This window comes from Pantherophis guttatus, chromosome 7, assembly GCF_059756535.1.
Source record: "Pantherophis guttatus breed Tessera chromosome 7, ASM5975653v1, whole genome shotgun sequence".
NCBI classification, from domain to species: Eukaryota; Metazoa; Chordata; class Lepidosauria; order Squamata; family Colubridae; genus Pantherophis; species Pantherophis guttatus.
Genome location: NC_142069.1, coordinates 2929422 through 2949163, shown reverse-complemented (window position 1 = coordinate 2949163; position 19742 = coordinate 2929422). Strand labels below are relative to the sequence as shown.

Here is a 19742-nt window from a genome sequence, read left to right as displayed (position 1 = left end):
GCTCGGCGCCATGCCTGGGTTGCCGTGACCCTAAAAATTAAAACATGTGTAGCTTTGAAGATCTTCGGAACATCTGAGCCTTGGTGGTGCAGCAGACTAAAGTGCTGTTAATTAGCACCAGCTGCCTGCAATTACTGCGAGTTCGAATCTCACCAGGCTCAAGGTTGACTCAGCCTTCCATCCTTCCGAGGTAGGTTAAATGAGGACCCAGATTGTGGGGGCCATAAGCTGACTTTGTATAAAAAAAAGAACACCGCTTGGGGGGGCCGAAAGCCCTACTAAGCAGGTATATACAAAAGTATGAAGGCTATTGCTTAACGCATTGTAAGCCGCCCTGAGTCTCCGAAGAAGGGCGGCATATAAAATCGAACCAATAAATAAATAAATCTGAACCCACAAGAGTGTTGGTAGTACAGTGGTCTAAAGCACCCTGTTATTAAGACCAGCTGCCTGCAATTACTGCTGGTTCAAATCTCTCCAAGGCTCAAGGTTGACTCAGCCTTCCATCCTTTCTAAGATAGGTAAATTGAGGACCCAGTTTGTGGGGGCAATAAGCTGACTTTGTATAAATATACAAAAGGATGAAGGCTATTGTTTAACGCATTGTAAGCTGCCCTGAGTCTCCGGAGAAGGGCGGCATATAAATCAAAATAAAAGAAAAGAAAAAAGAAAAAAAAGAAAACACCCCCTCCTCCCACTCGTTCCCCCGAATCAAAGAGAGGCCCACGCAAGGATCGATGCGATATGAGCTTTTAATCGTTAATTTTCCATTTCATGTTACTGTACAAGGAAACATTTACAGAGCTTTGGTAATTCTCTTATTTACATTTGCTCGCAGGGGCTTCAACCCCTACCCACCCTCAACGCTGGCCCAGGTGCCTTTCGGCACCAGAATTTAAAAAAAAAAAAACCCCGAAAACTCACACTATTTTTTTTTTTTTTAAACTTCTTACTGGGCCAATTTTGGGGAGGTCTTTTTTCAAGTGGGCTGCGGCGGCTTTATTTTTATTTATTTATTCATTCTTTTGGACAGCTCTTGCGTTTTGAGCAAGATCTCCCACCTGGAGATCCAATCCTCGGGAGAGAATTGCCAGTAAAACCCAACATCCGTATTTATCCTTCCCCGTTCCCAACACAGTAACAAACCCCTCGCTAACCCTCTTTACGACGTGCTTTTCCCTGCTTCCCGCAACGGCTGCATCTTTTGATGCCTTTCAAAAGACTTTTGTCCCCTTTTTTAATCGCAAACTTGGTCCCTTTATCTACATCTTCGATAACCCCTTCTTCTTCCTTCACTTTCTTCCAGCAGTTGCAATTCAGCCTTGCTGGGGTCAACCTTCCCCAATTGCTACATTCCCAACCAACTTCAGTCTCCCTCCTTATTTAAAGATAGCCAATTCCTGACCACCGGAGCTCTACCTTGGACACAGAAATTTTCTCTCCTCGGATCGATTCAAAAGGCCGCCCCCGAATCCCAGATGGGTTGGAAAAGTGGGGACACCGGTCTGTTTTTTCCCCTCCTTCCAATGTCTCGAGTTATTCTATGGCTTGGTTTCAACCAGTTTGAAACGGTCTGAATTGGCTTTTCGGTTTGAATCACAAATAGTATATATATATATATATACATATATATACCAGCACTCATGCGTCAAGAAAAGGGAAAGGGGGAAAAAGGGTGAATTTTGAGAAAGAAACGACACAGGAATCAAAGTACAAAAAGGAAAGGGTCTACAAAAGTATTCAAATAATATTTAAAAAAACAAAAAACAAAAACAAAGATTAAATACGTGGCGTAGCAATTCGCAGGAAGGAAAGCACACCACCAAGTGTAGAATTCCAGTCATTCAAATGGAAACGCGTTGAACCTGGGGTCTTTTTTGTGAGGAACACAATAGACCGTGTCAATTTAGAGCAGTGTTTTAATTTAGAGCAGTTGAGAAACACTGCTTTAGAAGAAAAGTTGATAATTGGACGACTTCTGTTCAGAGAATCAAAATCATTGAGAGTCACAAAACCCCTCCAAAATTCCAATTATTTCCCTCCCCCCAAATGAACTGTTTTTTTTTTTTTTAAAGAGCTGATTTGTATTTGGGAAGGCAATTTTAACACTTTTGCAGCCTTTTGGAGAGCGCTTTTCCTTCCCGATATTAACACTATGTACAGAAGGGATCAGGACCTCCGGAGTCTGCTGTTGCAATCCAGAAATCGAGCCCTTAATTTCGACCCACCCACGGGATGAGACGCCGGTTCAACAACGTTTGCGGAAAAACCAGTAGCTGCCTTTAAAATAAAAGAAAGAAGGAAAGAAAAAGGAAGGAAGGAAGGAAGGAAGGAAGGAAGGAAGGAAGGAAGGAAGGAAGGAAGGAAGGAAGGAAGGAAGGAAGGAAGGAAGAAAGAAAGAAAGAAAGAAAGACTCACATGTAACACAAAAAGACCAACAAAGAGAGAACAACAGACCCTTCACCATTCTCACATTACAGGAAAGAAAATGTACACTTTATTTATAAATTAAAGAGCGAGGAAGCCGTTTGCTCCCGCTATTTAAACCAGAGTCTCTTTCCGTTTGACGCTAGTCTGGCTTTTGTCCCTGTTTCTCCTGAGCGCCGAATGCATCCGGTAAGTTTTGACGTTCTTCATCTCTCCCGCCACGTCGGCTTCGGAGCCGTTCTCGCCCAGCTCCATGCGGAAACTGCCCGAGGCGGAAGGCTGCCTCCTTTGGATCTTGGCGTTGGAGCCGAAGGGTTGGTTCTCTTCGCCTTCCTCGCTCAGCTCGGGCAGGTCCTTCATCTCGAAAGGCACGGGGCTCGGCTGGAAGGGCGCGATGGCCGCCTGGATGCAACTGAGCCACTGCTGCTTGTGGAAGATGTCGTTGGCCTGCAGCGTGTGGGACTGGCCCGAGGAGGAGTCCCGGAAACGGACCCGGAAAATGTTCTTGGCTGGAAAAGCAAGCAAGGAGGAGAAGAAGAAGAAGGAGGTTTATAGAGATGCTCCATCATCCAGATCAAGGTTGTCCCAAAGGGGATTCCGCCCCCCCACCCCTGCCCCCCCCCAAAAGGCCACCGGGCTTCCTTATGTTCTTCGAAAAGGTTTTGCTTCTCGTCCAAGGAGCTTCTTCCGTTCCGACGGAGGTCAGAACCAAAGACGTTCTAGAATGGATGTCAGAACGGAAGTTCTAGAAATGATTCTAGAACCGAAGGCGGCTTCTTGGGTGAGAAGCGGAACGTTCTGAAAGAAAAACAGCAGCCACCACCAAGAAATCCCAGTTTCGAAATGTTTCTGCTTCTCGTCCAAGAAGTCCCTTCAGTTCTTATCTGATGTTAGAACAGAAGACACTCTAGAACCGATGTTAGAAGCAAAGCAGCTCTAGAACAGAAGACACTCTAGAACCGATGTTAGAAGCAAAGCAGCTCTAGAACGGAAGACACTCTAGAACCGATGTTAGAAGCAAAGCAGCTCTAGAACAGAAGACACTCTAGAACCGATGTTAGAAGCAAAGCAGCTCTAGAACAGAAGACACTCTAGAACCGATGTTAGAAGAAAAGCAGCTCTAGAACGGAAGACACTCTAGAACCGATGTTAGAAGCAAAGCAGCTCTAGAACGGAAGACACTCTAGAACCGATGTTAGAAGCAAAGCAGCTCTAGAACGGAAGACACTCTAGAACCGATGTTAGAAGCAAAGCAGCTCTAGAACGGAAGACACTCTAGAACTGATGTTAGAGGCAAAGCAGCTCTAGAACAGAAGACACTCTAGAACTGATGTTAGAGGCAAAGCAGCTCTAGAACAGAAGACACTCTAGAACTGATGTTAGAACTGAAGCAGCTCTAGAACGGAAGACACTCTAGAACTGATGTTAGAACTGAAGCAGTTCTAGAACGGAAGACACTCTAGAACTGATGTTAGAACTGAAGCAGGTCTAGAACAGAAGACACTCTAGAACTGATGTTAGAACTGAAGAACCTTCTGGGATGAGAAGCCAAGAGAACAAACACCAAGACAGCCCAGTTGCTTTCTGAAAACTTTCAGGACAAGGAGAGAAGGATGTTCTGGTCAACTCTTGAAGGCCACCTCAGGTGTGGCTCCTGGTTGGGAATCTCTTGCCAAAAGGTCCTGAGAAGAGGATCTTTTGAGGGAGATGGGCTTTTAGGCGTAGGAATCTAGAGAGTGTCTGACTGCTGCTTTTAGGGACCCAGGAAAGAATGCGTCATGTAGAGGAAAAAGTGGGATCGGGATGTCTGGGGAAACTCGGAGAGGGCCCAATTTTGTAAATGACGTTGCAGAATTCAGAAGCTCCCCTCTTCAGAATAGCCTCTTCATTAATGGCAGGCTAAAGAAGAAGGGGGTTGTTTTTTCTTGGAAGGGACCGTGGGTGTCTTCTAGTCCAACTCTGTGGTCAAGCAGGAGTCCTTATACCATTCTGGACAAATAGCTGTCAAAACTCTTCTTGAAAAGCTCCAGTGATGGAGCATCCACAACTTCTGGAGGCAAGGAGTTCCACTGCTTAATTGTTCTTACTTTTCTCCTCAATTCTAGGTTGCTCCTCTCTCTGACAAGCTTCCATCCCGTCCTGCCCTTAGGTGTTTTGGAGAACAGATCGACCCCCTCTTCTCTGGCCCCCCAAACCCCCCAATATTGGAACCTTCCTCCCTACCTTTATCCGAATTGCCGAAGGCACCTCGGAACGACCCGCCCATTTTGACGTCTCCATCTTGCAAGTCCTCCAGCACCAGGTCTTGTACCGGGATCGGCTGCCGATACACTTGGTAAGAATGGCGCTCGTTCCGCGTGACGGGCCGGCTGAGGACCAGGATTTCTTGGAAAAGGAAGATGTAAAGCTTCTGGAAAGAGGAGAGAGAGGAAGTTTTAAGTGAAATTCAGCCACCATCAAAGAGAGGGAACTCAAGTTCACCATGTATATTTTTTACATCAATGGAGAGGTTTTGGAACATTCTGCTGCCAGCCCTTTGAAAGAAATTCCATCTTTTAACTACAAAACATTTCTTTTAGATTAGGGGGGGTCCAACCTTGAAGACTCGTGGACTTCAATTCCCAGAATTCTGCAGCCGGCATGCACACAGCCATGCTGCCAAAGGCAATATATGGATTGGGAATTCTGGGAGTTGAAGTCCACCCATCTTAAAGTCTGCTGGCTGGGGAATTCTGGGAGTTGAAGTCCACCCATCTTAAAGTCTGCTGGCTGGGGAATTCTGGGAGTTGAAGTCCACCCATCTTAAAGGAAGCGGGCTGGGGGATTGTGGGAGTTGAAGTCCACCCATCTTAAAACATGCCGGCTGGGGGATTCTGAGAGTTGAAGTCCACCCATCTTAAAGGAAGCTGGCTGGGGGATTCTGGGAGTTGAAGTCCACCCATCTTAAAGGAAGCTGGCTGGGGGATTCTGGGAGTTGAAGTCCACCCATCTTAAAGGAAGCTGGCTGGGGGATTCTGGGAGTTGAAGTCCACCCATCTTAAAGCCTGCTGGCTGGGGAATTCTGGGAGTTGAAGTCCACCCATCTTAAAGCAAGCTGGCTGGGGGATTCTGGGAGTTGAAGTCCACCCATCTTAAAGCAAGTTGGCTGGGGAATTCTGGATGTTAGAAGTTCACACGTCTTAAAAATGTTTGAAAAGCACCACTCTAGCTGGCCTGCAAAGCGTAGGATGTGCCAAATGTGACCCATGCGTTCTCCTACCAGTCTTCAAGCTGCCAGTTCTTGCTAAAGACTTTGCCTAAATAATTTTGTTATGATAAAGACCTAACGGAAGGATTAAAAAAAAAACCCTATAATGGAAGAGATGAAAGTGACCAACGAGAACATGTAATGTTTATAGCCGAGACAAAAGATTTTTTAAAAAATGACCCTCTGAACTCCCATCTTTTATTTCTGCAAAGCAGCCCTAAGTAAATATTGATGGAACAGTCTTTAATTTTCCTCCCACCTGATGCTGCGGGCCCAGAAGGCCACTTAATAAAGTGAATTATCCCACCAGGAATGCATCTCTCCCCCCCACCCCCCTCTGCAAAAGTCAAATTGTGAATTACGTCCCAGCCATCTGGAAACTGGACAGCTACCAGCTCCGCTCTCTGTCTCTGAGTGCCAGGCTGGTGCCTTTAAATGGACTTCTTCAGACCCAACCTCAACTCGGGCTCAAGTGGCGCCAAGGCTGACACAGGGGAGACAGTGTTCTCTTGAGTTTTTATAAAGGAGAAGAAATAAAGGGCACCTGGCAGAAGGCACAGGATCCTTACTTTTATGGGATTATAGATCTTTTGATAAGAAATTGAGGAATAGAGGCTGCCCGGTCTTGTTTTCTGGGCTCATCCTCAAGAATTTATTTTGGGTTTTTTTAAAATCCCATCTTTATTACTAATATGGAATTGGGGGTAGTTATGGCTGATTGGTCCAAGGTCACCCAGCTGGCTTTCATGCCTAAGGCGGGACTAGAACTCACAACCTCCTGGTGATTGGTGTCAATTCACTTAGTCAGCTTTCATGCCTAAGGTAAAACTAGAATTTACTATCACCTGGTGAATGGCTCAAAGTCACCCAGCTGGCTTTCATGCCTAAGGCGGGACTAGAATTCACCATCACCTGGTGATTGGCCCAAAGTCACTCAGCTGGCTTTCATGCCTAAGGCGGGACTAGAATTCACCATCACCTGGTGATTGGCCCAAAGTCACTCAGCTGGCTTTCATGCCTAAAGCGGGACTAGAATTCACCATCACCTGGTGATTGGCCTAAAGTCACTCAGCTGGCTTTCATGCCTAATTCATTTAGTCAGTTTTCATGCCTAAGGTGAAACTAGAATTCACTGTCACCTGGTGATTGGCCCAAAGTCGCTCAGGTAGCTTTCATGGCTAAGGCGGGACTACAACTCACCATTACCTGGTGATTGGCCCAAAGTCACTCAGCTGGCTTTCATGCCTAAGGCAGGACTAGAACTCACAACCTCCTGGTGATTGGTGTCAATTCACTTAGCTTTCATGCCTAAGGTGAAACTAGAATTCACTATCACCTGGTGACTGGCTCAAAGTCACCCAGCTGGCTTTCGTGCCTAAGGCGGGACTACAACTCACCATTACCTGGTGATTGGCCCAAAGTCACTCAGCTGGCTTTCATGCCCGATGTGGGACTAGAACTCACCGTCTCCTAGTTTCTAGGCCACCCCCTTAGGCACTCTTAGCTCCCAGATGTCTGCGGTTCCCCCATTTCTACTTACATGCCCGTTTTTGTTCTTCAGCTCCCCGTGACAAAGCAACACTTTGCTGGCTTCGATCCGTGGGTCCCGCTGCTTCTCATCCAGGTACTCCAGCTTATCGATGTAGTATTGGCATTCCGACTCTCCTTTCTTCAAGTTGATGTCCGAGAGGACTCCTTGGATGAGGCAGATCTAGGAGGAAAGCATCCGTCGATAAGGATGGGGGAGACGCAGGAAAGGAAGCGCTGCCAGACTAAACGCTGAACGCTGGCACTGAGGACGTTACCTAGTTTGGTAATGAAATGTCTGCAGGAGAACCACCAAGCGTAGAGGGCAACAAGGACCCCACGGTCCTCCTCCTCCTCCTCTCCTTCCTTCTTCCTCCCCTTCATTCCTCCTCCTTTTCGTCCTTTCTCCTCCTCCTCCACTCCACAAACCCCATGCCCTTCTAGCACTGATGATGTTCCCTAGCGGGGTCATGAAACGTCTGCAAGAAAACCACCAAGCTCAGAAGAGCATCACCTCCTCTTTTTTCAAACCCCACTCCCTACTACTGGTAGCATTGATGATGTTCCCTAGTTGGGTCATGAAACGTCTGCAAGAAAATCACCAAGCTGTGAAGAGCAACAAGGACCCCACAGTCCCCCCTCCTCCTCTCCTTCCTTCTTCCTCCCTCCCCTTCATTTCTTCTCCTTTTCTTCCTCCTCCTCCTTCTCTCCACAAACCCCACTCCCTTCTAGCACTGATGATGTTCCCTAGCGGGGTCATGAAACGTCTGCAAGAAAACCACCAAGCTGAGAAAAGCACCCAGGACCCCACTTTCCCCCTATATCTGAAACCCAGAGGGAGCAAAGCGTAGCCCCTTACTGCTTCTTCCAGACTCTGGACATCGGGGTGATCGTTGGGCGTGTGCCGGAGGATCTCCTTCAAGAGGAGCGGGTACTTGACCAGGCGACTGCGAGGAATGTCCAGGAAGCTCCAGAGGTCCAGCTTGCGGCTGAAAGGAGATTCCAGGCAACGCTGCAGGAAGTCTTGGACTCGGGCATCCTGCTTCTTCTGGTCCAGGAGGGCTTTGGCTGCCAGCTGGTTGCTGCAGTAGGCCTTGTAGGCGTTCAGCCCCGGGAGCTGGGAAGAAAAGGCCATGCTTGTGAGAAGAGCAGACTTGGTGGCAGGGGTGGGGACACTGGCTCTTTCTGGAACTAGGGCCTTGCAGATTTAAGCTGAGCAGTTGTCCAAATTTAGGCAGAGGAGGAGGGGAAGAGGAAGGGGGGAAGGAGGAAAAGGGGGAAGGAGGAAGGAGGAGAAAAAGAGAAAGAAGAGGAAGAGGGGGAAGAGGAAAAAGGAGCAGGGGAGGAAAAGAAGGAGAAAGAGAAGATGAGCCTCTTAATGAAGAGGGAGAGGAGGAGGAAAGAGAAGAGGAGGAGGAGGGTGAGAAGCAGAAGCAGAAGAAGTAGAAGCAGAAGGAGAAGAAGAAGCAGAAGAAGCAGAAGCAGAAGGAGAAGAAGCAGAAGTAGAAGCAGAAGCAGAAGAAGCAGAAGGAGAAGCAGAAGGAGAAGCAGAAGGAGAAGCAGAAGAAGCAGAAGTAGAAGAAGAAGCAGAAGGAGAAGCAGAAGTAGCAGAAGCAGTAGAAGAAGAAGAAGCAGAGGGAGAAGGAGTAGAAGAAGAAGGAGAAGAAGAAACAGAAGCAGAAGAAGCAGCAGAAGCAGTAGAAGTAGAAGAAGCAGCAGAAGAAGCAGAAGGAGAAGAAGAAGAAGCAGTAGAAGTAGAAGAAGCAGCAGCAGAAGCAGAAGGAGAAGAAACAGAAGCAGAAGGAGAAGAAGCAGAAGCAGAAGGAGAAGAAGCAGAAGCAGAAGAAGGAGAAGCAGAAGCAGAAGAAGTAGAAGAAGAAGAAGAAGCAGAAGGAGAAGAAACAGAAGCAGAAGCCTCTTAATGAAGAGGGATCAGGGATCTAACTATTCTGCATTTCTTGTTTTTACCAACAGGGATCGGGGCCGCCCAGAGTCAACAAGAGTGAGCGGGCAGCCAGGTAAATCTTCTCAATAAATGAATAACTAAATTGAGCGGAAAACTCAGCGAGATCCGGAAGCCGAATAAAATAATGACCGGCAGGCGCTAAGCGGAGGGGGGGGGAAGGTTGGGAGGATTCACTCACCCATTCCACAAGAATGGGTCCGATTTGCTCCACCGTCCCATCCGGCCGGGTCACCTGCCCCAGTTTTTCCAGGAAGTCTGTAAGGGAAAAGGGAAAAAGGAGAATTGGGGAAAAAGGCAAACACGCTGGAAGAGATTCAATCAAACCCCCTCAAAAGGAATGGACCTTTTAAAATTTTAATGCAAGGATTAAATACAGGTAAGTCCTTCGGTTATAACCGTAATGGAGCCTGCCCCATTACGGTCATTAAGTCGTCACAACCGTAAAACGAGTCGATCGTGTGGCCGACCTGATGTTATGTTTCTTGCGGTGGTTTTTAAAGCGAATGTGGCAACGGTCGTAAGTGTGAATCCACTGTTCACTGTGGGTGTGGTTTTGTCAAAAACCGGAGTGTCATGAAATGCAATGACATAGTCCTCGACTTACAACCGTTTATTTAATGACCATTCCAAGTTACGGCACTGAAAAAGTGACTTATGACCGTTTTTCACACTTATGACCACTGCAGCATCCCTGTGGTCAAGTGATTTAGATTTGGATGCTTGACAGTTGACTCACATTTATGACGGTGGCAGTATCCCGGGGTCATGTGATCCCCTTTTGCGACCTCACCAGCGAAGTCGATGGGGAAGCCAGATTCACTTAACAACCACGTGACTCACTTAACAACTGCATTGATTCCATTAACAAATGTGCCAAGAAAAGTTGTAAAATGGGACAGAACTCACTGAACACATGTCTCACTTAGCAACATAAATTTGGGGTTCTAGTTGTGGGTCGTAAGTCGAGGACTACCTGTATGTGACCGTGAGATGCTGCAAATTAAGGAATTGTGGCCGTGTTGCCGAGCAACCCAAAGAGCAGTCATGTCTCCTTTTCAGGTGAGGCCGTAACTGTGAACGGTCGTTAAGCAACCGGTCATAAGTCGAGGACTACCTGTAATTACACTGAAGGAGTGAAGTTTGAATTAACTTGAAATGCTACATGGAAATAAGCTTGAATTCAGGATCCAGGCGTGATTCAGCCCTGCTGGCACCAGACCAGAGCAATATATCTCCTTCAACCATCCTATATCTTGCAGGGAAAATTTGAATTTGAATGTTTTATTTGGCCAAGCGTGATTACGCACACAAGGAATTTATTTCCGGTACAGAAACAATACCAATAAAAGGGGCGGAAATAAAAGAAGATCGTAAGAATAAATGATAATAAATCATAAAAGAATTTAGAAAATAAAAAACGGCTGGAGAAGCCACCATTGATAGTTGGTTAGTTCACAACCCCTCTGAGCTCTTGTAGGTAGCTTTTCCTTACAGATATCGCTTTATCCGTAACTATTCTGAGTTTTTTGGGGGGTTTTGTTTTACAAGAGCATTTCAATGGAGCGTGAAACTATTTGTACAGTGATACATGTTCCTGGATCCATTTTTTCCTTTCTGAGTCACACCCTGGGTGGGTCCGGCCTCGAGCCATTCGGGACGTTGAAGAAACCCTGATTCGGCTAGGGAAGGGCCGGGCGTTTTTACCTTCGTGCAAGGGGATGTAGGAATCCAGATCTCCAAAGATGTGGCTCAGTTCCTCTTCGGACATGATGGACAGCTTCAACATGGGGTCGTGGTAAGCCTAGAGATAAGAGAAAGGGAGAGGTCACCCTCTTAGCCAAAAGTTGGATCTCCAGCTGGGAGACTTCTGATGGGAATGGCAGAGCCGTTGCCAGCTTCAAGATGGGTGGACTTCAACTCCCAGAATTCCCCAGCCAGCATCGCAGGTGTTTCACTTAGCAACAGAAATTGGGGCTCAATTGTGGCCATAAGTGGAGGACTATCCGTATGGGAATTCCTTCACAGCCACCTCTGTTTTTGGGGATGAAAGTATTCCCCGCCAGTTTGGATCAGGGGTCTCCAATCTTGGCAACTTTTAAGATTCGCTTAATGACAGATTAACTTAACTGCTGGGATTGGCTTTGCAATAATAATAAAAAAAAAAAGCAGCAAAAGTGAAATCGCATTTGCTTATTAACAACTGTAGCGGGGGAGAAAAAACATGTGATAAAATCAGCTGTGAATCATTTCATCGCTCTGCTTAGCAGCAAAAATTCTGCTCTCCTTTGTGGTTGTTAAGTCGAGGACTACCTGTACAGTCAACAGACTCTCTTGTCCTGCTATTCGGAAGAGGAGGAGGGAGGAGGGAGGAGGAGGAAGGAGGCCAGGCCATAGGGGGGAAAAAAAAAACCCCATTTTAACTGGCGGCTTGGAATCTCTTTGAAGAAACTGAGTCACCTGCAGAGTTATCAATCAAAGTCAACAGAGCAGGGAGCGGCCTACCTTTCTGGCAAGCTTCAGGTCCTCGATCAGATCCTGCTCTCCCCGAGAAAGTTCGTAGATCGCCTGCAAGCACAAGAAAAAAACCGAAAGGCCAGATTATAACAAGCGCCTTCACCTTTGGGAGACTGAACAATCGGCTCAATTTGTTTAGTTATTATTTGTCGGATTGGTAAAATGCTTTCTGACAAGAAACAAGAACCACAAATGGGGTTAAGAAACAGAATCACAGAATTGGAAGGGACCATGGAGGTCTTCTAGTCCAGCCCTTTGCTCAGGCAGGAGACCCTATACCATATCGGACAAATGGCTGTCCGGTCTCTTCTTGAAAATCTCCACTGTTAGAGCAGCCACAACTTCTGGAGGCCGGTGGTTCCACTGATTAATTGTTCTGTCAAGAAATGTATTCTTATGTTTTTCATATTTCTCTCCTTGATTCTATGCATTGGCTCTTGTTCTGCTTTCAGGTACTTTGGAGAATAGATTGACCCCTTCTTCTTTGTGGCAGCCTTCAAATTTTTTTAAAATTTGATTTATATGCCGCCCTTCTCCGGAGACTCAGGGCAGTTTACAATGGGTTAAGCAATAGCCTTCATACTTTTGTATCTTTATACAAAGTCAGCTTATTGCCCCCACAATCCAGGTCCTCATTTTACCTACCTCGAAAGGATGGAAGGCTAAGTCAACCTTGAGCCTGGTGAGATTCGAACTTGCACTAATTGCGGGCAGCTGGCAGCTAAGTGCTAGCACTTAACAGCACTTTAGTCCGCTGCACCACCAAGGCTCAAAGTCACCCAGCTGGCTTTCATGCCTAAGGCAGAACTAGAACTCACTGTCTCCTAGTGATTGGCTCAAAGTCACCCAGCTGGCTTTTATGCCTAATGTGGGACTAGCATTCACAACTCCTGGTTCGTAGAGCAAACTGGCTCTCCGAATTACTTAGCAGCACGAAATTACTATCGTCTACACTCATCAAGACAGAGGACATGATGTCGTGCCTTGGGGGTGGTGTGGGAAGGGTGGAAGGATATGCAGAAATACTACCGCTTACTCACTGGAGCCTCCTTCTTAAGCCATCTTCTCATCCTCCAGTAAAAATGGGGAAACTTCCTTTTTTTCTCCATTTTTAGAATTTTAGCACCCTAAAAGTGTCGTCCATGAACCAGGGGAGGTGGTGATGGTGGGGGGTACCTGTGGCTCAGAGCCCAGCCTTACCTCTTGGCGTTTGATTTCCTTGGTGCTCAGCGTCTCCTTCATAGTGACATCCAACGTCTCGGACCAGAGGACGCTGTTCCTTCTTTTGGGTGGGGTGGGGGCCGTTAGCCGGCTGCACGGCTTCTGACCACTCGCCGGGGATTTGTCGCCACCGCGAAGGGAGAACGACTGGAGGGAACAAATGGGAAGGGAAAAAAAAACGGTCCGTCAGCAGGGATGGGCGTGAGAAATTCTGTTTATTTTCAACCTTTTTGCGTTCTGGGCCACCCGCAGAGGCGGTTCGGTTCCTGTCCAAACTGTCTCCACCCGAGCAGGTAAGGGCAGACGGTATAGGACAGGTGGAAACATCAGCCATGCCCGATTCTTGGAGTTTGTCAAACCAAACATAATGCATCCAGGTTTAATGAATCGGATCCTGGTTCAGGAAAGTATGTCGGTAGTTCTCAATTTACAACTGGTCACTTTAGAGCAGGGAATTCTGGGAGTTGAAGTCCACAAGTTGCCAAGGTTGGAGACCCCTGGTTAAGAGCCCCAGGAATGCTGCAACCCGTCATAAATGTGAGCCAGTTGCCGAACATCTGCATTTTGATCGCGTGACTATCGGGATGCTGCCACAGTTGTGTGAAAACTGGCCGTAAATCACTTTTTTCAGCGCTGTTGTAACTTTGGTTACTAAATGAGTGTCGTAAGTTGAGGACTACCTATATCAGCAATAGTGTCCTAGCAAAGCTTGGTATCATTCCATCTAGGGCAGTGTTTCTCAACCTTGGTAGCTTGAAGATGGGTGGACTTTAATTCCCAGAATCCCCCAGCCAGCGCTGCTGGCTGGGGGATTCTGGGAGTTGAAGTCCACCCATCTTCAAGCTACCAAGGTTGAGAAACACTGCTCTAGGGTAAAGGTCTCCATACCTGGCCACTTTAAGGCTTGTGGACTTCAATTCCCAGAATTCCCCAGCCAGCCATGGGAATCCTGGGAATTGAAGTCCACAAGTCTTAAAGTAGCCAAGTTTGGAGACTTTTACCCTAGAGAAAGCAGGTTGGAGATCTTACACAAAAGGTTCTGTTGAGGACACGTCCCCATGATGGACAACCAAGTTTCAACCCCTGCTACAATATGTCCCAGGTGGCTTTTCAGTGTCAAATGCCCCCATTTCTCCCTCTGGGCCAGGCCCAACGTGAAGTTGGCCCGGGCTTTTGATGTGTTGAGGCCTACAAAACGACGCAGCCGAAGGGGAAATGTCATTCTGCAACTCTACTCTAAGAAAAGGTTCCCCTCATATATGTGCTAGTGGTTCCCGACTCTAGGGGGCGGTGCTCATCTCCGTTTCAAAGCCGAAGAGCCAGCGCTGTCCGAAGACGTCTCCATGGTCACGTGGCCGGCATGACTCAACGCCAAAGGCGCACGGAACGCTGTTCCCTTCCCACCAAAGGTGGTCCCTATTTTTCTACTTGCAATTTTTATGTGCTTTCGAACTGCTAGGTTGGCAGAAGCTGGGACAAGTCACGGGAGCTCACCCCGTTACGCAGCGCTAGGGATTCGAACCGCTGAACTGCCGACCTTACAATCAACAAGCTGCAAATACTGTTTTTTTCCAGGTCTGCGCTGAATGGCGGCCTAAGAATTCGAAGCCAGCGGCCTTTATAGGAAGGTGGAAATCCCTGTTTGCTTCTCCGAAGCCCCAAACCCTATTCTTCTAAAGCAGGAGTAAAAGCAAAAGGATATCTTCCAAACAGACTTGACGATATTCCGGAATTTTTTTCCCCCCCCAAAATCTGGCCCTTCTCCCAGGTTTCGGGACAGGGGGGCGGCCCGTGATACTACAAGCAGTTGTTTGCGGTGCACTTTGTTCCAACACATTGGGTGGGTTTTTTTATGGGTTTTTTTTTTTTTTGCATTGTTCTTCTATTTTAAGTGCAAGCCACTAGAGTCGGACAGACGGCTAAGAAGCCAATAAACAAACTCACGTCCTCAACTTGGCTTCGTTCCTCCTCGCCTCTTAAAAAGATTCCCCAGGATTAGGAAGCGACTTTAAAGGGAAACGTCCTGGCACAGGGGTGGGGTGGGGTGGGATTGGCACCCGAGTCCCGCCTGGATCAGAAGATCCTTGAACATACGCGCTTCCATATCTCCGTCTCAGGCCCGCTTACCTGTATGGTCTGTCCGAAGCGACGCACTGCACCATTTCGTACAGGCGAAATCAGGTTTGCCAAGGAGGTGACCCGGGCCAGAGATCGGACACGTTTATTGCTAGGCTCCTGCAAAGAGATAAAATGAGAGAACAAGTTGTACAACTGGTTTACTCAGGACTTAAAGAGCACTGGACGGACAGTGTTGGGGTCAGGGGGTGCAACGTCAAACATCATTGGTCATTATTTCAAGTCACCCTGCCTCGAAAGAAATTTACATATTATCCTTCCTTCCTTCCTTTCCTTCCTTTCCTTCCTTTTTCTTTGAAAGAAATTTACATATTATCCTTCTTTCTTTCTTTCTTTCTTTCCTTCCTTCCTTTTTCTTTCTTTCCTTCCTCTCTCCCTCCCCCTCCTTTCCTTCCTTCCTATATACACACATATACACACACACACACACAATTTAACTTGCTTCCCTTAGTTATGGGTGATTCATCACTGGAGGTTTTTAAGAAAAGACAGGACAGCCATCTTGTAAAGCGTCTCCTGACTGAGCAAGGGGTTGGACTAGAAGACCTCCAAGGTCCCAACTCTGTTATACACACAGGGACCCATTCATGGCTCAATCTCTGTCTACATCTCTCTCTCTCGCTCTCTCCCTCCTCTACACCCACCCACACAAGCACACCCACCCATCCATCCATGTTTCTCTCTCTCTCTCTATCCACCTCTCTCTCTTTCTCTCTCTCTTTCTCATTTTACAATCAGCCGTCCCTCTCTCTCTCTCTCTCTGCATATTTTTAAGCAATGACCTTAGAAGCAAGCAACAAGCAAAGTTTCTCGGTCTGAAAGAAGAACCAGGAGGATTTTAGGCTGCAGGCTTCCAACTGCTTCGTGACCCGTGTTAAGTTTTCAAACTACTCTGCCTTTTAGGAAAATATTGGGAGAATTGATAAAAATCCATCATCTGCAATATATTTTTAGGTACACGGCAAATGGCTACGACTATTTCCTGGTTGCAAGGAATGATCGAAGGCAAAGACCATTAACTTGGAAGGAGATGGGAGAAACAGCAGAAAATATCTTTTTTTCCTCTCTCTCTCTTGGGAAATAATGCCCTGCGTAAAAAACCCCGAAGGAATACGGGTAATCCTCGATTTACAACCGTTGATTTAGCGACCGTTCGAAGTCAGAACAGCACTGAAAAAAATGACTTAGGACCTCTTTTCACACTGATGAATCTTGCAGCATCCCCGTAGTCTAACATGCTCAAACTTTAGATGCTTGGCAACTGGCATGTACTTAGGACGGTTGCGGTGTCCCCGGGGTCACGCCATCCCCTTTTGCGACCTTCCGACGAGCAACATCAAATGGGGAAGCCGGATTCACTTAACAACCGGGTGACTAACTTAACAACGCAGCGATTCACTTAACAACCGTGGCGAGAAAGCGAGGGGGGAAAAAAACCTCACTTAACCGCTGTCTCGCTCAGCAACAGGAATTTAGGGCTCGTAAGTCAAGGACTACCCGTAACATGTTTGTCTCCTTTCGGTTTCCTATGCCAAACGCAGGTAAGAGATGGAAAGATAGGAAGCAGGTAAGCCGAGTGGCACAACAAAAAAGCCAATATTTAAACGCACAAGAATTTAATAGCCGGATTCCAAGCCAAGAAATAAATTTATACCACCGATTATGTATTGGAGGAGTTTTTTTTTTTTTCCCCCAAAAGGGAATATAGAAATATGGGTACCAAATACCTTAGTTCCGGACAAGTGGAAATCATGGTTAGGCTAGAACCAGGATAAGCCACATCTCAACACCAGCCTTCTCCAACCGGTTGAAGAAGTCTGGAGAATGGCAGCCCAGAAAGTATTAGATCTCAGGGAAAGTGCTTTCTTTTTCGGTGCCCTTGAGAATGTAATCTGTTTTTGTTTTTTTTTCCCCTTTTTCTTTTGATCTGGTTCTCCTTTTGATTAGATTTCCTGGTCCCAGCCCCAAACTGCCTTCCCCATTTCGATTACAAAACCTTGCTAATCTACAGGATAACATTTTGAGTTTCTGCTTGCAGAGATGGGGAAAGAATAAGGGACAGCCGGTCCCTGCCTCCAAGGTTGCTTCGAGAACAACAGCCCTGAGAGGCAGGCCGGGGCTAAACGCCCGCCTCTGGCCCAAGGTTAGACCGCGCGAACCTGGTTGGGAACAGACCTGACCTTGGTTCTCCTCCTGTACAGGTAGTCCTCAACGTACGACCCCAATTAACCCCCGATATTTACGTTGCTAAACGAGACCTTTGTGAAGTGAGGTTTTGCCCCATTTTACGACTTTTCTTGCCACGGTTGTTAAGTGAATCAACTGCAGTTGTTAAGCGAATCCCATTTCCCCCATTGACTTTCCTCGTCGGAAGGTCGCCAAGAGGGGATGACGGGACACCCCCCCCCCCCGGGATACTGCAACCGTCGTAAATGTGAGTCAGTTGCGAAGTGTCTGAATTGCGACGATTGCTGCAATGGTCGTTAAGTGTGAAAAAATGGTCACAGGTCACTTTTTCCAGTGCCGTGGTTAACTTTGAAGGGTCACTAAACGAACTGTTGTAAGTCCAGGTCTCCCTGTAATCCTCCCCTGCGTTGATAGGCGGATATCTGAGCGGCTTAAGGAATATTGTGTACTTTTGTGTGTTGCTCAGAGTGGGTGTGGGTTGTGTTACTTTTATTTCCAGTGGGGGAAACTGCCGCTATCTTTGTTTGACTTCATCACAAGACCGGTGGCGTCAGAGAGAGAGAGGGAGGGCTCAAAAGAAGCCAAAATCTTCTTGAATTGACATGGTTTTTTCCCCTGGGCTACAAGCATCGTGCCAATTGCGGTTTGCAAACCATAGTTTACGACTGAGGATGTTGCAGGAAGGTGGCCAATTACAGGTTGTTCAATCAGGGGGTGCGAAGCAAAATCTTGGCTGAGCGGACTGGACGAAACACCGGAGTGTGTATTGTTGTCTGGTTTTCCTTCACGGCTACGCACAACTGGAGTGGCTTCCCAAACTTTTTTTTTGACTTCGAGAAATCTCCCAAATTTCTCTCCTCCAAAGCTCAGAAAGGCCCACGAGGGATTAGATGTCATCCATGGTCCATGGTGGAGCATGGGCTTCCTTCCCTATTCCCCCTCTCCTTCTTTCCTCCTCTCTCCTTCCTTCCATCACTCCCTCCCTTCTTCCTTCCTTCTCTCCCTCTCTCCTTCTGTCCCTTCTCCTTGCTTTTTTCTCCCCTTCCTTCATCCTCTCCCTCCCTCGTTTCCTTTTCCCTATTCTTCCTCCCTCCCTCCCTTTTCTCTCCTTCCTTCCTTCTCTCCCTCCGTTTCATTTTCCCTATTCTTCCTCCCTCCCTCCCTTTTCTCTCTCCTTCCTGCCTCTCCCTCTTCCTTCCTTCTCTCTCCTTCCTTCCCTTCTCCCTCTCCGTCCTTCCTTTTCCTTCCTCCTCCCTTTCTTCCTCCTCTCTCTCCTTCCTTCCTTCTCTCCCTCTCTCGTTTCCTTTTCCCTATTCTTCCTCCCTCCCTCCCCTCTCTCCTTCCTTCCTCTCTCCCTCTTCCTTCCTTCTCTCTCTCCTTCCTTCCCTTCTCCCTCTCTCCGTCCTTCCTTTTCCTTCCTACTCCTTCCTTTCTTCCTCCTCTCTCCTTCCTTCCTTCTCTCCCTTCCCTCTCTCCATCCTTCCTTTTCCTTCCTACTCCTTCCTTTCTTCCCTCTCTCCTTTCTTCCTTCTCTCCCTCTGTTTCCTTTTCCCTATTCTTCCTCCCTTCCTCCCTGTTCTCTCCCCTTCCTCCCTCCCTCCCTCTCTTCCTTTTCTCTCCTTCCTTCCCTTCTCCCTCTCTCCATCCTTCCTTTTCCTTCCTCCTCCTTCCTTTCTTCCTCCTCTCTCTCTCCTTCCTTCCTACTCTACCTTCCCGCTCTCTCCGTCCTTCCTCCTCCTTCCTTTCTTCCTCCTCTCTCTCCTTCCTTCCTCCTCTCCCTTCCCCCTCTCCCTCCCTTTTATTTTTACTGCATCCCAGTCTGGAGAAGCCCAGCCCATTAGGGAAACTGGAAGTGGGAGGAATAAACTGGTGGTCTTCAGAACTTCTCTTCTTCAGAACTTTTCGGAGGGTAGCTGAGTTTGCAGGCAGGATGGGTTTTTTCCACGCTTTCTAAATCCCTTGCAGGAAAAAGGAAGTGGACCAAGGAGGAAAGCCCGGCTGAGAAAGGCTGAGCGATGCAGGAGTTCAGACTCAGAAATTAGTGAACAAAGAACAGAGCCCTTTGCTGGGGGACAGAGATGCCGAAGAATATTAAGGAATGAGGTCATGCATTCCACTTAACTGGGGGGGTGGGGGGCGGGGGGGAAGAGAGCCCGGACCAGGATCGATTCTTGTTCCTGGAAGATAAAGGAATCACAGACGCCGACACCAAAATAACATGGTTACAGATCAAAGGGCCACCCGAATGGGTTGATAATTCTGTAATTCAGAACAGGGGCGTCCAACTTTGGCCACTTTTAAGACTTGTGGACTTCAATTCCCAGAATTCCCCAGCCAAGCAGGATAAGGTTATATATATCTATATCTATATCTATATCTATCTCTATCTATCTATCTATCTATCTATCTATCTATCTATCTATCTATCTATCTATCTATCTATCTATCTATCTATCTATCTATCTATCTAAATATTCTTAAACCAGGGATGTCCAGTCGTGGCAAACTCTGATTTAG

General features: G+C 47.2%; 1 protein-coding gene across 2 annotated transcripts in view; it reads right to left on the bottom strand.

Moving 5' to 3' along the window:
- Positions 1-734: 734 nt before the first annotated feature.
- The window catches only part of NET1 (neuroepithelial cell transforming 1), a 94966-nt gene continuing 75958 nt past the window's right edge, over positions 735-19742 (bottom strand). For both annotated transcript variants that reach the window (XM_087874400.1, XM_034407126.2), the window contains 9 exons: positions 15030-15137; positions 12882-13049; positions 11670-11732; positions 10872-10968; positions 9346-9422; positions 8061-8318; positions 7215-7385; positions 4651-4837; positions 735-2936 (listed from right to left, as the gene is read on the bottom strand). In XM_087874400.1, the coding sequence (XP_087730526.1) occupies positions 2542-2936; positions 4651-4837; positions 7215-7385; positions 8061-8318; positions 9346-9422; positions 10872-10968; positions 11670-11732; positions 12882-13049; positions 15030-15137 (1524 nt within the window). In that variant the 3' untranslated portion in view covers positions 735-2541. The remainder of the gene's footprint in view (positions 2937-4650; positions 4838-7214; positions 7386-8060; positions 8319-9345; positions 9423-10871; positions 10969-11669; positions 11733-12881; positions 13050-15029; positions 15138-19742) is intronic.